Source organism: Cinclus cinclus, chromosome 3 (genome assembly GCF_963662255.1).
Source record: "Cinclus cinclus chromosome 3, bCinCin1.1, whole genome shotgun sequence".
In the NCBI taxonomy this organism is placed as follows: domain Eukaryota; kingdom Metazoa; phylum Chordata; class Aves; order Passeriformes; family Cinclidae; genus Cinclus; species Cinclus cinclus.
In genome coordinates this window covers 56,111,475-56,129,537 of record NC_085048.1, presented here as the reverse complement: position 1 = coordinate 56,129,537, position 18,063 = coordinate 56,111,475, and the positions used below count along the sequence as shown (strand labels likewise).

At 44.5% G+C, this 18,063-nt stretch overlaps 1 protein-coding gene across 1 annotated transcript; it reads left to right on the top strand.

Annotated features, from left to right (window-relative positions):
- Positions 1–819: 819 nt before the first annotated feature.
- PNLDC1 (PARN like ribonuclease domain containing exonuclease 1) lies at positions 820–12,208 on the top strand. The gene is made up of 19 exons (XM_062490002.1): positions 820–895; positions 1,375–1,432; positions 1,554–1,627; positions 2,558–2,591; positions 2,706–2,829; positions 3,454–3,542; positions 3,812–3,918; positions 5,247–5,326; positions 6,309–6,446; positions 7,050–7,119; positions 7,372–7,457; positions 7,679–7,734; positions 8,768–8,832; positions 9,661–9,714; positions 9,926–9,968; positions 10,491–10,590; positions 11,046–11,221; positions 11,387–11,485; positions 12,041–12,208. The coding sequence occupies exons 1-19, from the start codon at positions 820–822 to the stop codon at positions 12,105–12,107; spliced, it is 1,596 nt and encodes a 531-aa protein (XP_062345986.1). The 3' UTR covers positions 12,108–12,208.
- The last annotated feature ends 5,855 nt before the right edge of the window (positions 12,209–18,063 follow it).

The following is an 18,063-nucleotide window of genomic DNA, read 5'->3' as shown; positions in this document are numbered from 1 at the left end:
CATGAATGTTTAGAACTGTGATAATGTGCAAACCTTGGTAAAACTCATCTTTGCACCTTTCTTGCAATCCTGAGATTCCAACTGCTTAACCACATGGATAGTTCTAGGAGGGGAGATGCACAGATGCATGTTGTAGGGAATAAGAAGCCCCATTCTCCCCTTGTGTGTCTGCCTGCTGCTTGGCACAGGCTGGTGCTGTCAGTGTCTCTGATGGCTCTGTTGAGCTCCCGAGTACGACCAGGCTGTGAAATTCCCACAGTGTGTTGTTTGTCAGAGGGAACCCCTCTGACAGGCAAATTCAGGGAGGCCAGCCTGGCCAGTGCAACTCCTGTACCCGTGTCCCGATGCTGGACCTGCTGCCTCGTGTCGGCAGGCTCTGGGGCAGGAGAAGGGAACGCCAAGGGTGTGTGCCAGGGCTCAGCAGCGTACGGTGTGAGCCCGGGGCCCGGTTCTGGCATAACTATTAAATCCTCAGTGTTCAACTGACATCATCAAAAAACCCACTGTTTTACTGGATTTTTACCTAGTTGTTAGTTCATAATAGTAACTCTCAGACAGTGACGGCCTCTGTGCGGTCTGCATCGCGCAGTAGGAGCTGCCCCTGCGCTTCCCTGTGAGCGCGGGCTGTGCCGAGCGGCTTCGCAGCCTCTCAAATTTCCCGCTTAAACCTCCCAGTCCTTCGGCTCCCGCCGCTGGGGTCACGCTGGAAGCTGCCGTGGCGCTGCCTTTCCCGTGCCTTATCGTGGATCGGGCCCGCCCCGCGAGGCAGCGCCGAGCACGCAGGCGCGCCGGGCCGGGCCGGGCCGCGGGAGGGCGGCGATGGAGGTGGGCGCCGAGAGTTTTGCCCGCTGCCTGCCGGGCCTCAGGCGCCGTATCCTCCGCGCCGCCTTCGTGGGTGAGCATCAGGGGCGTCTCGTCCGGCCCCAGTGCTGCTCTCGAGCCCCACGCAGCCCGCAGAGGGGCGGCTGGCCCGTGCCCGGCACAGGGACCCGGGCACTGTAGCCCATGATGGCGCTGCTGGGCCCGCAACAGCGAGCCCCGAGACGCGGGATTCAAACAGGCAGCAGAGGCTGGAAAGGGACCCCCGACTGCGGTGCTGGCCTCGGCTCGGCCGGCTGGGGGCCGGCGGTGTTGGGGGTTCGGGGTGGGGGCACGAACACAGCACAGGGTGAGGCAGGCCCCTCCTGAGGGGCGTGGGGGACGTGTCCCTGCCTCATCCTGCTGCAGCTGACCACAGCTTTTTCTCTTGAGCCTGCTTCCTGTGGTTTGATAAAAGTTACGGTGAAGAGAAGTGTTTGAGAGACCCCCGTCTAGGTGGTGGTGAAGCGCATGCCTCAAATTTCAGATTCTCTTGTGTTGTTTTCACCTCAACAGCCCTTGACATGGAGTTTAGTGGTTTGCATTCAACTTCCCTACAAAACAACGAGCCCAGGTAAAGCTGATGGACTTGAAATGTGAGGGAGAACTTGTTGCTCTAGCCCTGTGAGAACAACCTGTGCATAGCAACCCTTCATGTGTCTGCTCTCCTTTCCCCAATTCTGGTTTTGTCCTAGCCTGTTTGACTCCCCTGCAGAGCGGTATGTGAAGGCCAGGCAGAGTGTTCAGCGCTTCACTCTTCTTCAGCTTGGTAAGTGTGGTTCTGACATGGAATGTGGTTTCCCGAGGTTGTACAGGTAACTGGCCTTTTGCTAACAGGTGGATCCTGCAGGTGGCTCTGGCCTTTATTTACTCATTCCAGAGACATTTTCTTCTTGGGTTTCTTTTTTCCCTCTGATGTTTAACACCATCAGCTTTTTAATAAATAATGTGCAATCAGGTGGCCTATATAGTTTTTACTGGTCTAAAGTTGACCATATTTAAAGGTCACAGTTAAAAATACAAGGCTTTTAAATCAGAGGATGCAGGCATATGACGGCAGCTCCTGTTCAAAATGGTATCATTTGATGCAGTGCATTATGAGTAAGGGCACTATGAGGAAAATGAAGGCTTCTATTTCTGTTATTCCTAAAATAACAAATCAACATGAGAAAGGACCTGTGGAGGAAAGCTATTGACAGTTAAGAACCAGTAAGGAATCAACAAGCCATCTCGAAAACAGTTTGAAATATTGTTCAAAGTCTTGGGATATGTAGGATCTTAATGTGCCTTTTAGGGATTAACAGAAGAAAAAAGAACCTGAGAAGTAAAACCCATGTTTCAGTCCTCTCTGGTGCCCAGCTTGTTCCAAACATTATTGTGGTGTAGTTGGACCCACAGAATCATCTGTGTATGTGGTGTCAGAGACTCATCACCATCTCATCTCTTGCCCATTGCTCAGTCTATTTGTTATTTAATTCAGATTTGACTCCTTTTCCCACATAGCAGTGAAAGCTTGTCCCGTTCAGCTCTCAGGAATCCAGGGAGTGGCCTGGCAGTGCTGCTAAAATTAGCATCATGATATTCGTGAATGGAAAAACGTATTTCTTGAGGGGTTCCCCACATCCCTCATCCAATTTGCACGCTGTCTATAGACATCCAGCTAAACGCTGCCATTTCAACAGAGGTTTCTTTCTTGCAGGGCTGGCAATATTCTCAAAAGAAAATTCAAACAAGTAAGTAAAAAAGCAGTTTTCTGTTACAATGAGGATATTTTGGGATTTTATGCATAATTCCCTTTGGGCGGAGCTATTTCTTGTAATTCTAGAGATATTTTATTTTCATTTTAGGTATGTGGTGCATTCATACAACTTCTTTCTCTTTCCCTCAACACTGGGAATAAAGGATGTGGAATTCACCCTCTCTGCATCTAGTATTCAATTCCTGTCTCATTATGGCTTTGACTTCAACAAGGTATGTAATCTCTGCCAGAAATGCAGAACAGAGGAAATCTGTGCAACTGCAGAAGAAATCAGATTAGTATCCCTAAGTGTTATGTTTCTGGAGTAAATAGCATCTTCCTGAAGTATGAATGTATCATGCGGTTCATTGTCAACAGGGGTAGTGAGTGCTGTTTTTTCTGAACTAATGCAAAGGCAATAACCACAATCCTTGGTCTAGCCTCAGTCATATTCTTCTGCCTCAAAAAAGCCCCCAAAACCTATCTCTGGTGAGATAAGGATTTCCTAAACAGACTCTGGTGTGTGTCTTTACTATTCATGAAGGTGCAGAAGTATCAGTTTAGCAGCATCCCATGTACTGCTACATTTCTTATTAAATTCAGACTCTGTCATCCCATAAGAGTACTGTTTTGCAATACTGGGTGGGAAGCATCTGTCTTCTTGACTCTCGGAAGCATCTTATTAAAGGAAAGGTAAAAGGAAAAAAAAAATATTAAAGTTGACAAATATCCTTTTCTTTCCTACATACCTGTTGGATTGCCTACAGTTTGTTTGTCTTGACTAACCTGCTAATTCTCTAATGTGCTGTGAGAAAATCCAGGGATTGTAACCAACCTGGCATTTTCTCTCCCCTTAGTTCCTCAAAGATGGAATCCCATACATGAATGAGGTACAGGAGAAGATCCTTAGGCAGCACCTCTTAGCAGGTACCTGGAAAGTCTGCAGGTGAGCACTTTACAGAGAGGTGTCTCCTCAGTACGGTGTTCATTGCTCAGCATCACTCAGATCACATTTTGTAGAAATACTGAAACCTGTTGGTCTGAACACATCGCTGCCAGCTGTTCCAGCATGACATGACGTGTCTGAAGGTTTAGATCACATGATATGTGGAAAATTTGGTGCATGTTGGGAAATGAAGCTTTTACATTCCTAGCAAAGCACAAGAATTTACTTGTAAAGAGCATTTCTCACACTTCCTCTTTCTCCTCATCCAGCACTAGTTGTGCAGACAGGGATGTCCTGAAGAAAGCTATTGATGAAGTGACCTCTTGGATAGCTGCAGCAAAAGAAGAGGATACTATGATTCTGCAGGATCTGAATGGTATGAAACAGTGCCTCTCTTAGGCACTTGTGGACTCTGAGTAGCTTCATCATTTCTGGTGAACCTCTGGGGCTGTAACTGTACTTTCTTCTGTTAATTTGCTCTGAGGGAAAGCACCAGTGCCCATCCTGCCCTTACAGCTCTTTACCCCAGTTTATACTTTAGCTCCTGTCAAGAGTTCATCTCTGGACTCTGCTTTTCTGCTCTGTTGGGGTGGTGGGTCCTTCTGAAGCAGAAGTGGATGTCTGGAAGCTTGGAGCATGCTTTGTGGTAATTGACTTCCATTTTGTGCTTCTGAGCAGCAACTGCAAAATTTGTAGTTACTCTGAATCAGGATAACATTTTACATGTTTTAAATTCTGGGTGATCTGTTTTTTTTGTTTATTTTCTTCCCCTCCTTTCAGAGTTTAGTCCCTCTCACGTGGAGCAACAGGGAGCCTCATGGAGACACATATATGCCAGTGGGAATAAACAGGCTACTTACCCCCTGTGTCAGATTTTGGAAGCACCATAGCAGAGCTGAGGAACTTCTGTGCTGACTTGAAGAACAGGGAATTTTTGCAGGGAATAATTTGTAGGTTTACTCACAGAATCCAAATCTTAATGTAGGTCAGGGAATAAAATACAGAATAGGTTAGGAAGAACAGAGTATTCAAGGCTTTGTTGACTTTTTTTGCAAAGTATGCAATAGGAGGGGTGGAAACTGTACTGTGATTTTATCTGCTTTGTCAGCTAGATATGATACTGTTATTTTAATAGAATCTGCCTCTGGTGAGCACTTGTGATAAGAAAGACATTTATTTAAGTAAGCAAGAAGACTAATTCAGGTGTCTCTTTTAAAATGCTATTCAGAAGAGGACTGGGTTAGGTCCTTATCAGCTGTGGAGGAAAATGCATTGGTACCCTTTGTCTGTTTGGCTTCTGGGTCTGTTGCTCTATCTGAAACTGTCCAAAGCCAGAGTGCATCTTCTTCGGAGTAATTGCCTTCCTCCCTCTTTAGGTAGTATTTTCTTTTCCTCCATGTCCTTACAAAAGCTCATTTGCCTGAAATTTTCACTGTGATTTTTGCGTGTTTTTTTTTGTCTTCTGTTTATTTCTGTGGGTTTGTGGGTATTGGTGGGGTTTTTTTGTTGTGTGTGTTTATGTGTGTCTATGTTTTTTGGTTTATTTTCTTTATGTCATTCTGTATGGTAATGTAACATATTGTTAATCATGTTGAGGAATATTTTCTATATGTTGTGGGAGAAATGTGGTCAGTCCGTCTGTCTAGAAGAATAATGTTTGTTGGTTTGTTTGTTTTCGTTTTGTTTTGGTTTTTTTTGTCATAGGCTATCATATGCTTGAAGTTCAGCTGGTTCTGAGGCAGGGTCTTGAAAATGTTTGGACAGAGCCTCTTGGAGACAAGAAGGTGAGATGGAATGTGAACCTTTTGGGAAGAGGATTTCTCTCTGGACATACAGGACTGGCATTCTTGCAGGGACTCTGAAATGTTACTTGTACTTTTAACGATAGCGACAATGAGGAGGAGAAGACAGTGACAAAGGAAATGTTGATTGTGGGTTCCTAAGAAAAGGGATAAAGAAAAATACAGAAAACCTAACAACTCTGATTTCTGTTTGTCCCGTAGCCTCAAAATCCCTTTCAGTAGAAGTGCTTGTCCTTGGAGCACTTCTGGAGGCACCCCTCTGTGTCTTCAGACTTTATTAAGTCCCTCCTTCAATACCTCCACAAGAATGTACAGTTTTAGTGTTTTCTGTGGTTTTCCTTTGATGACTTCTGCCGTGAAGTTGCTTGGAAGACTTTTACTCTGTGATTTGCTGTTTTGCTATTTGCTACTTGTATTTTACCTTCAGTGCAATATTTTCTGTATTAAAACTATGGTTGTGGACTTCTCAGACTATAGGTATGAGTATGATATCAGTCAGTTGCTTAGAATTAGCTTCCAGAAATCCTTTTTTTTGCCTTAGTCCTACTCTGGTCTGATAACCAGTGTCCCCAGAATGTCAGATTTACCCAGCCTTCTCATCTGAAGCATTGCCTTTAGGGATTCAGCTTATATGATTGCTGCCTATTTCTGGGTTTTTGGTACCATGAACTTACCACATTGGTATCAAGTTAAATTGAATTAGGGTAATTTGTGCTCAGAAAACCCCTTTGGTAGGAATCATGCTCTTAAGTAGAGAAGCACAATTAAGACTCACTTTGTGCAAGCCTGTTTAGTTACTGAAGCACTGATCTCCATATAGAAGTGAGACAGTCTCAGAGGATGTAGTTTTTCTGTCCTTCAGTGCCTCGAAGCTGAACTTGACCTCAGCACTGCTGAACTCCAGTAAGCAATGTGCATGCAACTCACATGGGAGGCTGAGATACTCAGTGACTGTTCTTTTCAGGTAATGGTGAAAAAAGTGAGTCCAGAGCATCGTCAGCTTCTGGAGAACTCTTCTTATGACCATTGTCAGAAAAAGCTCATTCTCCTGTCTGCCCGGGGCTTCACCAACCTCTTCCAGATACTTGTTAAAGCCAAGAAGGTAAAATACTTTAACCCTACTCTCATTTTTCATCTCTTTTTAATTTTACTGTGATGAATTCAGTATTAAAAATCCTGGTGTTACAATTTGAGTCACCATCTAAGAAAGCTGAGGAGATTATTGTCTGTCAGGCAAGCTGTGCTTTTCAGCATGCGACAGACCAGTTTATTGGACCACATGGACCATTGGTCTGACTCTGTGTGGAAATTCTTACATTCTGTATGCAGCTTATCAAATGGATTTCAGCTTTAGAGGACTATGGGTGATGGGCAGCAAAGACCATCCCTGCCCTTGTGAGTGAGCATATAAATCTGATGGCTGGAACCTTGCTCAGCTGAACCAAGAATCCACTTAGCTCCTTAGGTCCACTGAAAATAGAATGCTGCTGAGACAATACACTTTCAGAGAGTCCACAAGTCTGATTTCCTGCAGGCAGTACTCCTCCTGTGAGCCTTGCAGCCTGAATGACTCCTGTGTAAGCATGTGTGGATGTTGTCTGCTGGAGGAAAGCGTTACAGCTGTTGAGTGTACCTGTGTTGTTTATCTCTGAGCTGTCTTCAGAAATGTGCTCCAATGGGTTGTTATGTTTATATTCATCCATAGCCCCTGGTGGGACACAACATGTTTATGGACCTTATGCATCTTCACGAGAAGTTCTACAGGCCCCTCCCAGGTACTGCTGTGTGTAGCTGCTGTCCCGGGCTGCTGCCTTTGCACTGGGGGTGGAACAGGAGGTGCAGTGGCCATTTGCCACCACAGACACCTGCAGGGCTTAGCAAGCAGCAGGGCTGGTTGTTTCTTCTGAGTTCTACATGCTGGAGAGGGCATAATTTCCTGCTGTCACTTCTCATTCCTATTACTTTGCGATTCCATTGGATTTTCCCCAGTTTCATAATGTCTTTCTCCACATGTGCTTTGCTTTTAGAAAGCTACGAGGAGTTTAAAAGGAACATTCACAACCTGTTTCCGGTCATCATAGACACCAAGACTGTTACAAAATCTGTGCAGAAGGTGAGATGCACAGTTTTTTTTGCTTGAAGTTCAAACTTGTTTTTCACTCAGGAGAGAGGATATCTCAATGCCCTATGATAATAACAGAACTGCAAACAGTTCTCAGTGTTGCCTTGGGACGTACTAATATTAGATCTCATTTAACGAATTGGCAATGCAAGTAATTGAACTTGCCATAAGGTCTGTCATGGTTGGTTTTCTAATACATTCTTCTTTTATAGAAATGTCTGTTTCCTCGAGTGTCTAGTCTTTTGGAGGTGTATGCAGTTTTGTGCAAGTAAGTGGTGGCCAATAGAGCTTTCAGCAATCCCTGTGTCTTCTTTGGAAAGATATTTCACAGTCAGCCATTTCCCATGTTCATACTTTCCTCCTCTCAAATGTTTTTCTACTGGATCCTCATCTTTCTAAATTTAAGAGCAAAGGATTTGCACATCTTTCTTACAAAGGAATTGTGTAGCAAATTATTTGTTCTGAGTCACTTGTTGCATTGAATCACCATTATTTCATTGGTTACAAATTTGGTTTGCATACAGCTGTACACGCAGCCTGAGAATTGAGCCTGTTTTGAAATGAGGAAGATTCAGTTCTTGATGAAAATGCATCATAATTTCAAATGCCTGTCTTGAGAGAGGGCTGCACTGAGCCCAAAGCAGTAACTAAAGACAATGTTCAAATTGAGTACATGAGTAGATGTTGTGTCTCATGAGCTTAGTCATGATGTGGTAGTGGACTTTTTTCACACTTCTTTTGTGCAATTATTTTTTTCCATATCAGTTTTGCTAAGGAAAGGAAAATTTTGCCTGTTTCCCATTACCCCCCACTCCCAAGAAAGAGATGCAAAATTAGTATTTTTTTAAAAACAGTGCTGGGATTCTGAGGGCTTGTTTCTTAGCAGTTTCACACTGCATATTCTGTTTGATTGTTCGTTCTTTTATTTCAGTCATTCCAGGACTGTGTGGTTATCCTCCAGGGTTCCCCATTCAAGTAGAATCACTTAGTCAACCTCTTTCCCTGCAGTTTAGGTCTGCTAACTTTTTTTTTTGTATGCAATTAGAACACATTTTCTGCTTACGAGTTTTGAGTGAGGGAAAAAACTAAGGAAGCATTTAGGAGTTAGTTTTCAGGAAAAAAAACTGGTAGATATTACTCAAGTAAGTATTATGGCCTTTTCCTAGAGGCCTACCAAAGTTCATTTTAAAGTCTCCAGTAGCTTTTTCTGAAATGAAGCTACAGGTCACTAGAGAACAGTAACTTTTCTCTAACATACTGAGGAAAGACAAAAATCTCACACATCCACTTGTCTTTGGCAGCTACCTAAATCCCAAAGGTCCACCGTGCCCTGTTATAGCTCTTGCAAGTGGCTGCTCAAGATATGGTATGTTCTTAAGCAAGTCTTCACTGTCAGATCAAAAGAGGTTTGTTGTACCCTCTGGGTAACCACATGTAAAGCATGAGGGAATGCCAGTGGGCCTGCTGAATCTGCCCAGAGCTGCTGATACACATTTTTGTCCAGACTCAAAGCCTGGGCTCCCAAAGATGGGTGTTCTGCATGTCCCTGGTAGCTGCTGAGGGTAATGCAGGGCAGGTTTGCCTCATGCTGCTGGTACAGACAGCATTTACACTATGTTGGGCTGAACTGAACCTGACTTGGGCTGTGAGGAGTCAGGAGCCCTTGGAAAGGCAAGGGGAGGTGGGAAACAGCTTAGAAGGGAAAGTAGAAGGAGCTAATGGTGAAGTAGCAGGAGTTCGGCTGGTGTGCAGGGTTTGTGATGCCTGTGCAGGAGGTTGTGTCCTGGACAGAGTGTGATAACTGGCTCTGAGGCAGATGTTTTCTGGCTTTTCCTGGTAGCATCATGTCCTGCAGCACAGGGCATCCTGTGTTTTGAGGTGGTTCCCATACCATCAATAAGAGTTGACACAGTTTGGTTTAGACTTGCATAAAAGTTAAAATTTTTTAATGTGCATTTTGCTAAGCTTTTCAGACATTCATGTAACTGCTGCTTCTTTTTTGGTGGTGCTTTCAAGTGTATGCTAGAAGCACAGACTTTTTATTGAGTGTAAAGTTTTCAGGGTGAGGAAGAAAACAGGGGTGAGGGAAAAGAACCTCCAGAGCAGTGGATCTTATGAATCGGGATTCTGCAGTGTAGTAGTTTTCACAGCATGCTAGATGTGTTTACTTCTTGATTTTGTTGGACACTTACAGCTGAGAAGAAGTCTCCTCATGAGGCAGGCTACGATGCATTTCTCTGTGGTTCAGGTAAAATGCTTGTTAAAAACTCCTTCCGAATTTGTGTTGGGATTTGGCAGTCTTTTCCTTCTCTCTAGATCTATTTGATGCTAAGAAATATTTGTTTATATACAGTCTGTTGCTCTTAGTAACTTAGCTGCACTTCAGTGTATTTTTGCTATGTATTTAGCTGTGCTTCTCTAGCATTCTTCTAATGCCACCTCATTATTCCTTTCTCTAGTTCTTCTGATGTCAGCTCATTTGCTACTGTGCAGATCCAGAGAGTGAGTAATGTTTAAGTTTTGACTGAAAATTGCATTACATGGGGTGTTTTCCTATGGAAAATAGTCTTCCGTTTGCACTGGCTGACTTGTTTCACAGGCTGGCCTTCCTTTTGGACAAAAGGAAGTGTTATTGGAAATGTCATGTTCTAATTAGATTTTTATTTTATAAATCTGAAAGTAGTAGTTTTATGTCAAAGCTGACATTTTAAAAATTAAATCAGGGGCCATGTGATGGCTCAGAGGTTGGGAAATGACATTGTGACTTCTTTGTTCTTGAACAAGCTCTCTCAAGTTCAGTTCAGTTGCGTAAGGGTCAAATAATTTTCCATTAGTTTCCATTTCTGAAATCTCTGTGAATCAGTGCCTTCAATTAAGTTCCCTTTTCTTGCAGCTTTTTGGCTTCTGTAGGAGGATACTAAGATCTGACGTATCTGTTCTGTCACTAGTTGAAGAGCTTGACATTGTGTAGCAGTGCAGGACTGGAAAAACAACATTTTGTTCTCTTTTTGTTTTCTGATTTAGTGGTGCAGTGGAAGCTGAGCCTTGTTTCTCGCAGTATCTCACCGTGTTGGCTGAGCATGTGAACAAAGTGAATTTCATCCGAGGAGGTGTTTCAAGCATTGTGCGTATGAATTGCAGGTCTGTGACCTGTTTGTGAGGTGCATAGGTCGGTAGCCTACTTGGTAGCCTCCTTAGAGGCCTAGAGGAGAGGAATCCACTGATGCTGAGGCCCACCTTGGCAGAAATTGTCATCATATAAGTGACACAGTGGACCTTTTAAAATGGCCAATGAGTTGAATTTCTGCTTTGCAAGATGTATTCATGCTGTTATTCTGTAAGACGGCATTAGCCAGTTTACATTGCTGTTTCTCAGGTAGTTTCTCCATGGTAGTCGTGACAGTTTGCTTTTATGATGATATTTAGACGAATCTTGGGGGGAGAAAGATAAGTTTACACCACCAGCAGTATTATAGCCTGTCATTTATTTGTCATGTTCTGAATATTTTCTGATTATAGTAATAGTGCCTCTATAGTATTTCCAAATTCAAATATGTCTCAGTATTGTACATTTTCCAGAATTTTTCTGGGGAAGATGCTCCTTGCCGTCATCCCCCTGCCTTGGTTGTTCATGTCCGAAGCTGGCCAGGGCTGACAGAGAGACAAATTTACCAAGAGTTTAAAGCTCGCTGTCACTTTGATGTCAGACGGCTTTCAAAGAACCAGTTCATTCTGCTCTCCAATAAATACAAGCAGTAAGTGATCAGAAAGTCTTAATTGTCAGTCCTTTCTTCCTCTGCTCCGGGCCTTTGTCCCACTCTCTCTCTGCTGTGACAGCTCTTGGATGGAAATTCCTGCCCTGAGCTGTGGGATGCTGTAAGCAGCCTGCGGGCTGAGCTCAAGCCATGCTTTCATTGCAGCGTCAGGCTCGTCCTGCGGGATTACAGGCACCACCCTCACCTGCAGGTCTCCGTCTATCGCCACTGGAGGCACTCGCCGAACGTGAACTGCCTGCTGCAGTGAGTTGTGGGAGCCTGGGAATGAGGCGGCGTGGGGTGGAGGAAGCATTCCTTTCAGGACCGAGGCCCTGGCACAGCAGCAGGCTGCCACGTATTTGCAGTGTGCTCCTGCCAGGCCCTCGGAGGAACAGGGTTTGTTTGTCGACTGGCTGCTCATGAGCTTTCAGCCCTGGGCAACTGGACTTGAACTCATGGTTAAAACACAGGAATGTTACCCTGTGGATAGCACAAAACTACATATGTGCTCTCACAGCAGAGAGGTGGCAGTCTTAATGACCTGTAGCACCAGCTCTAATAAGCTTGATGAGAGGGAGGCGGAATCTCAGATGTGGGATGGATGTGGAGTTTTGTTCTACAGCTGAGTTGCAAGCTTGGGAGAGGATTCCAGATTCAAAGTGCACCCACCCCTCTTGAGAGGTGGTGACAGTGATGCACATGAAGGTTGAATTTCTGCCTTGACATGGTTTGGAAAAGAATCTAAAGGCTTAATAAATACAAAATTAAGCTGTAAATATAAGTAGCCTAACAGCTACTTTTATAACTCTTGTCTCTTAGAATCTCTGGTATTGTGGCACTGTGGTCTCTCTTGGCCTTTGCACTTGGAGGAGCTCGTAGCTGTTGACTCTGAAGGACTACTGTAGAGATGAGACGTGAGGAACACTGATCTTATTTCTTGTATTTGTCTGTTTTGTTTCATGCAATAAAATACGAGAAGAAAATGAACATCCCCCCCAAACTATGATTGCTGTTTGAATTGTTTTCTTGGAATTGTGTTTTTTAAAGGGAGTGTGTTGGTTTGCAATTTGTGGCATTTTGTAATCAGCTCAAAGCATCATCTTCTCCTGAAGGGGGAGATGATTGTTTCAATGCCTAATTTACTTTGGTCCTGTGTAGGTTATTCACAGCTATTCAGATCCTCAGTTCCCAGTGCCGGAGCTTGCTGCATAAAACACATTTCTGATAAAGTTCAGGAAGTTATGAAATGAAAGATGCTATTTTTAGCTTTGGTTGTAAAGCAGGGGAAATGTCACTGTTTACCAAATGAGAATAGGCAGAGTTGATGGAGAAACAACTCTTGGGGCTCGTGACAGATTCTGGGTAGTAGTAAATAATTTGCAGTGCTGTCAGTGCAGTATCATGCACTGGTATTTTCAGTGGCAGGGTAGCTGAGGTTTGACACAGATAAGTGGAATTTATCAAGTTCCAATTTGTGGAGTATACAGAGGTCAGGTGAGTCAGCACAGATTTCTCTTTGCTTCTAGTGCACAGCATGTGAGCCGTCATTTATCCAAAGTAGGATGAGAAATGCTTCGTGGATCAGTTTCTCATGGTATAGCTGGAGTATTTGTCAATCTAGGGAGTTTGGTCTTCAGAGATTTTTCTTATTAATCTTCTCTTCTTAAAATAACCTGTTGATCCAGGGTTTCTATATAATGGTTCCTAGATGTCATTAGTCAGACTTAATTGGATGGGGCCCATGCTTACCTAATAGGCAGAATCTGCCTTTAACTGACTGTAAGGTGGGAGTTGCTGCAGGGGACCTTAAGGCAGCAGCACAGCACTGTGGTGTGCCTGAGGATCACGTGTTCCCTGCTGCTGATGGCCTGCTGCTCACCAGGGGAGAAGGGCAGCACGTCTTCAGATGTGATTCTTGAGTTCTGCACAGCTTGTGGTTTCATAAACATGCTTCTACAAGACAGTTAACTTACTTGATGACTTTTTTATAATCTTTCATCGATGGGTTCTCTGTCACAGTGCTCCTTTGAGTATCAGTGTGTGTCCCTGCTTATTCTGTAATGTTAGTTTGTCTTCTAGCATCATTAGACACCCCCCTGCCTTGTGCCAAGGAGAGCACAGGCTCTTTGTGTTGTATAGGTTGAGGAAGAAATGTCTCTAGGTGTTATGTACAGTAGCATGTGTTTTCACATAAAAACACTCTTCTTGGCTTATGATCTGGGAAACATAATACCCTTGTTCTCTAGGGTCTGGATTCAGCTAGCTATTTAAATGTGGGGGGACAAAAGCCTCACTTGCATCTAATCTTTACAGTCTGAGAATCATGAAGATACAGATGCTGTTACCTGTGAGAAGCCCAGCAGTTTTTAAGGGAGCATGTACTTTGAAGGAACAAAGAAATTGTTCTGTCTTTAAATTTTGTTCCTCCCATTTTCTTCTCAGAGTGCACACAGACAAATAATGACTCAATTCCCTGCAGTGCTGTTCTCTCTCTTGGTTCACCCTCTAGAGAAGCACCTGTGAACAAGTAGAAATCCTCTCACCTTTTTTGTAGAAACAGCCTATAGGTCTGACCATGTGTTTTCCATTTCCAAGAGACACATACACCTCATGTAGCAATGTAGCATAGTGAATCAAGAGACTTGATTTTCCTGCTTCAGAGCTGGGAGAAATAAATGACAATTGCTGTAGAACCACTAGGTATTTCCAGTATAAATCAATTAAGCTTAAATACAGAGCAAAAATATGAAGAGATCAGAGTGAGTTGAGTATGTTCTGATCTTCCAAGGAAAGACTTTACAGAAGCAAGTTGCCTTTCTGTAATAATTAAGGGTCATTTGCTGCTCAGAGCCTCTTAAAGAGCTCATGGAGATGTACTGGCAGTCAGTTCCAATGAAATGTGTAAGCTGGGGGCTAGTCAAACAAATCAGTGCAGAGACATTTGGCCCTTGGAACAGAGCTGCAAGTTTTTCTGAGCAGCTGTTTATCAAGACACATTCTTCCTGAATACATCAATCTAGCCATTCCAACCTCAGGCTTTGCTTTTGCTCCAGACTAGGGAATTCTTAGTAATTGAACTTGGAAGTATCCAAAGTATTTCACATTATGCCTGTTCCTGCCTGTCTCCTGCAAGGAGTAGGAGATAATTTAGGTTCTTGAGAGGCCAATCCATGGTGGTTCAACCTGACTTGTAACTGTGGCCCTGAAGAAATGCATGTCAGAGCTTCTGAGTTGTTCTGAGGGCTGGCAGTTGAGAAAATCAAACCTGTCTCCCTTAGACAGTGGTAAAACCACAGCAGAATCCCTAGCAGCACACCTGCCTCTTAGCACTCTGAGAAATTTGTGCTTTAACTGCAAGGCTTGAAAGGATGATTCCAAACCTAAAGTTCAAGTTGTGAAGATGCATGCTAAAAATATAGCCCTGCAAATGGAACACTGCAGATCAGAATATATTTATTTACAAGAACAATTTGATTTTTGATACATTAACCTTTTTAATGTTTTCAAGATTAAATATGTGAGTTTTGCTGTAACATCTCTACTCCAATGAGAAGGCATGGAAAAGGCAGAACTATCTCTAAATGTTCCTATGTTCTTACTGCTGTCTTGCTTCAGTGGTAATAGGCTAGATTCCAGCTGGCACTGGAGGACAGGAGAGCAGGATTTACTTCTCTGAAAAGATACCTTTATTAAACAGAGAAGAAAACTTTGTATAGTTCTGTGTTTTCAAATGGTGAATCAACAGTTCTTCACAATATGCTTTCATTCAAAAGACATCATAGCAGAGAACCTTGGAACGGCGAGGTTGCAGATGTCTCGCTGGATGAATGAAGTGCAGCAGCCTGGTGCCAAGGGCCAGCAGTGCTCAGCCCCTTGGCAGGAGGTTCCCTCACGAGCCAGAACAGCTTTGGCTGTGTTGCAGCACCACAGCTGGGTCAGAATTCTGTGTGCTGATGAAATGACTGACAAAGTTTCCATATGCCTTAGACATGGGAAAGCCCTGCTGTGCAACGGCTCTGTTAACACGTTCTTGTGGTGTTCTGTTATATGTACCAGCAAATCTGACTTTTATTTTCTGTTTTTTATCTCCCTTTTCCCCATGGCTTTTCCCAGCAACCCCTCTCCCCTGCTTGCTGTAGTCTACAGCACTGGAGAACGCCCCCAGGAAGGCTGAGTGAAGGGGCAGTGCATGAAGTGCCATGGTTGCGTTTTTTTCAACAACTCTTATGCTTAAGGAAGAGGGGGTGATTGTACCCAGTCTGACACAAGGGACCCTTGGAAGGGGAATGTTGCATCAGCCCAGTGCCATCTGAAAGGCATCTCTAGAAAGGCCATACAGACCAGCAATGCTGGGGAGAGCCCAGATCTCTGATCCCTTGGCTTGCTGGAGGTGTGGCATGGCTGACACCTGTGCTGGCTGTCCTGCAGAGCTGTCACCAAACATCCCCAGGAGCGCTGGTGGAGAGTGACCCACACAAGTGTGTGTCAGTGCTGTGTTACAAAAGCTGTGGCTGAGCAGCAGGGAGGGAAGCAGCATCTGTGCCCCCAGAGACAGGTGGAGCTCATGGCACAGAAGATGGCCAAGGATTGCTGTGGTGCATGGACTGGAAGGAGAATGTATGCAGGCAGAAGCCATGAAAAGATTTTTTTCCAGAGGCCCCCAGGGAGCTGGGAGTCTGTTGCAAGGCAGGAGGCCATGAAAAGTGAAGGAAGAGTTGTAGTAGTCAGGATGCATGAAGATGAGGGAAAGTTTATGCCCAGTGTCTCATCTCATGCTTTTTCTTGCTGCAGAAACTACCTTGTTCAAGCTTGTGGTTTTAACTAGTTTTGGCAAAACCACTGCTTAAGTATTATGGGAGTGCCTTTGGGCTTACCTTCTGGGAAAGATCTTGGCACAGTCCCATCTCTGAGGGGTACATGGGCTGGGGTTGCTCCCTTTTAAGCACAGACACACTATGCAGAAACACTCCCACCCAATATTCATACCTGTGCCCTGCAGCTTGGGCAGGGTAATGAGACTCATATACTGAGAGAAAGTGGATTCCCATCCCACCAGCATCCTAACAAGCAGGTGAGTAGTTGAATCCTCTTGGACTTTCTCCCCAGCCCAATGAGCATATAAACAGATGTTTCACCAAAGGTAAGATGAAGATAGGACTTTGGCACCACTTACCCATGGAGGACAGCTAAGGACCCCCTCCAGACAGGAGTGATTGGCATTCATTCTGTTTCTGGAGATGGCAGTATTAATCCACTGATCTTCTGTGGCCAAGCTTTAAAATAAAATTGCAATAGCAAAATGTATTGGCAAAGAGCCTACTCACTGAAGTAAGTTAGGCTGGCTTTTAAAATATCTGGAATTGAAATCTGTTTAAGGTAATAGCTATTGTGCAGGAGAAACACATGGTGCCCTGGCAGAAACACATCCAGTCAAAATGGAAAATAAAGAGTGCTGTTTTTAAAAATAGCTTATTAAACATCACTGAGGCATACACAAACTGAGGCAATCCTAAAGTACTTCCAAGTTTGGACCTGGTCCACCGATGAACATTCCTGGAGTTTACCTGGCTGTATAAGCAGTGAAAGAGTATTCTGCAATCCTCATTTTGAATTTTGAAGTAATACAAACTATTTTACTTGTCCCATAAAACTCGGCACTAATGTTTGGATATATCTGTCATATGTCCTGATCTTGCTTGAAAAGGTGCTGCTAGAAATTGCTGCTTTGTCTCCAGCTTTTGGTTAACAAAGATTCATTTGTCTTAATTTCTCACTATTTGACAAGATGCTTGCTTACAAGTGCAACCAGCCTAACCAAAACAGGCAGTCATTCACTCACTCTGGAACTCATCTGTCCTGTGCGTGAAACATGCACAGCTGACTTTGCCATTCCTACATAAATGTGAGGATTTGCAAACCCACAGGCTCCCACAGCTGCCTGCAGTGCTCAAAAATTTGCCCCCTCCCCTGGGATGCAGGACAGAAGCAGCTTGATGTAATTGTTCCACAGGGCCACTGGGTCATGGGAAGCAGTGCCACAGGAGACATGCTGGGCTCCTGGGCCTCCCTTGGGGTCCTACAGCCTCCAGAAGCTGGGCAGTCTTCAGGGGTTGGACTGGGTCTGGCTGCTCAGCGAGGGGTGTCTAGGGGCTCTCTGCAGCCACAGGCACCCCTGTGATGGGGGATGCTCTTGCTCCGTGGCTTGCATCCATGAATGTCCTAAATGTACCAGAACTTAACACGAGTAGTGCACAGTGATGGGGGAGCAGAACTGCAACCAGCGCTCTTCCCAGTTCCACAGGCACCTGTCACCATCTTTAGACCCCCAAGTACTTGTAGTCTGGCTGGCACCTCTGATTCTACATCTGCTCCTTACTGAACTTCCCCTCCTTTACCTGCATGCTTCCAGTGGTGTCACTGCTGAAGAAGGCACCTGGAAGAACAAAGAACGCCTTACAGTGGCTGCTGGCTCGCGGTGCGCTCAAATCGAGCAGGGGGCAGGGCTGTGGCTTCACAAAGCACCGCCCCGTTCCCTTGCTGCAGGCAGTTCCCAAGGAAGATGTGTCTGCCTGTCGGCTGTTTCTGAGTATTTGTGCTAGAGCAGTGGCCATGAGCTCCTGGCACACATGCCAGGATTATCAGCCTCATTTCTGGTAGGGCAAGAGGACCCTGACCCTGAGATTGGCTCAGCTGGTCAGAGCATGGTACCGATAACTCACAGGCTGTGGGTTCATTCCCTATACAGGATATTTGCTTGAGAGCAGGACTCAATGGTCCATGTGGGTCCCTTCCAACTCAGAATATTCTGTGAATCTGTGAACCCTGCTCCTCCCTTTCTTCCA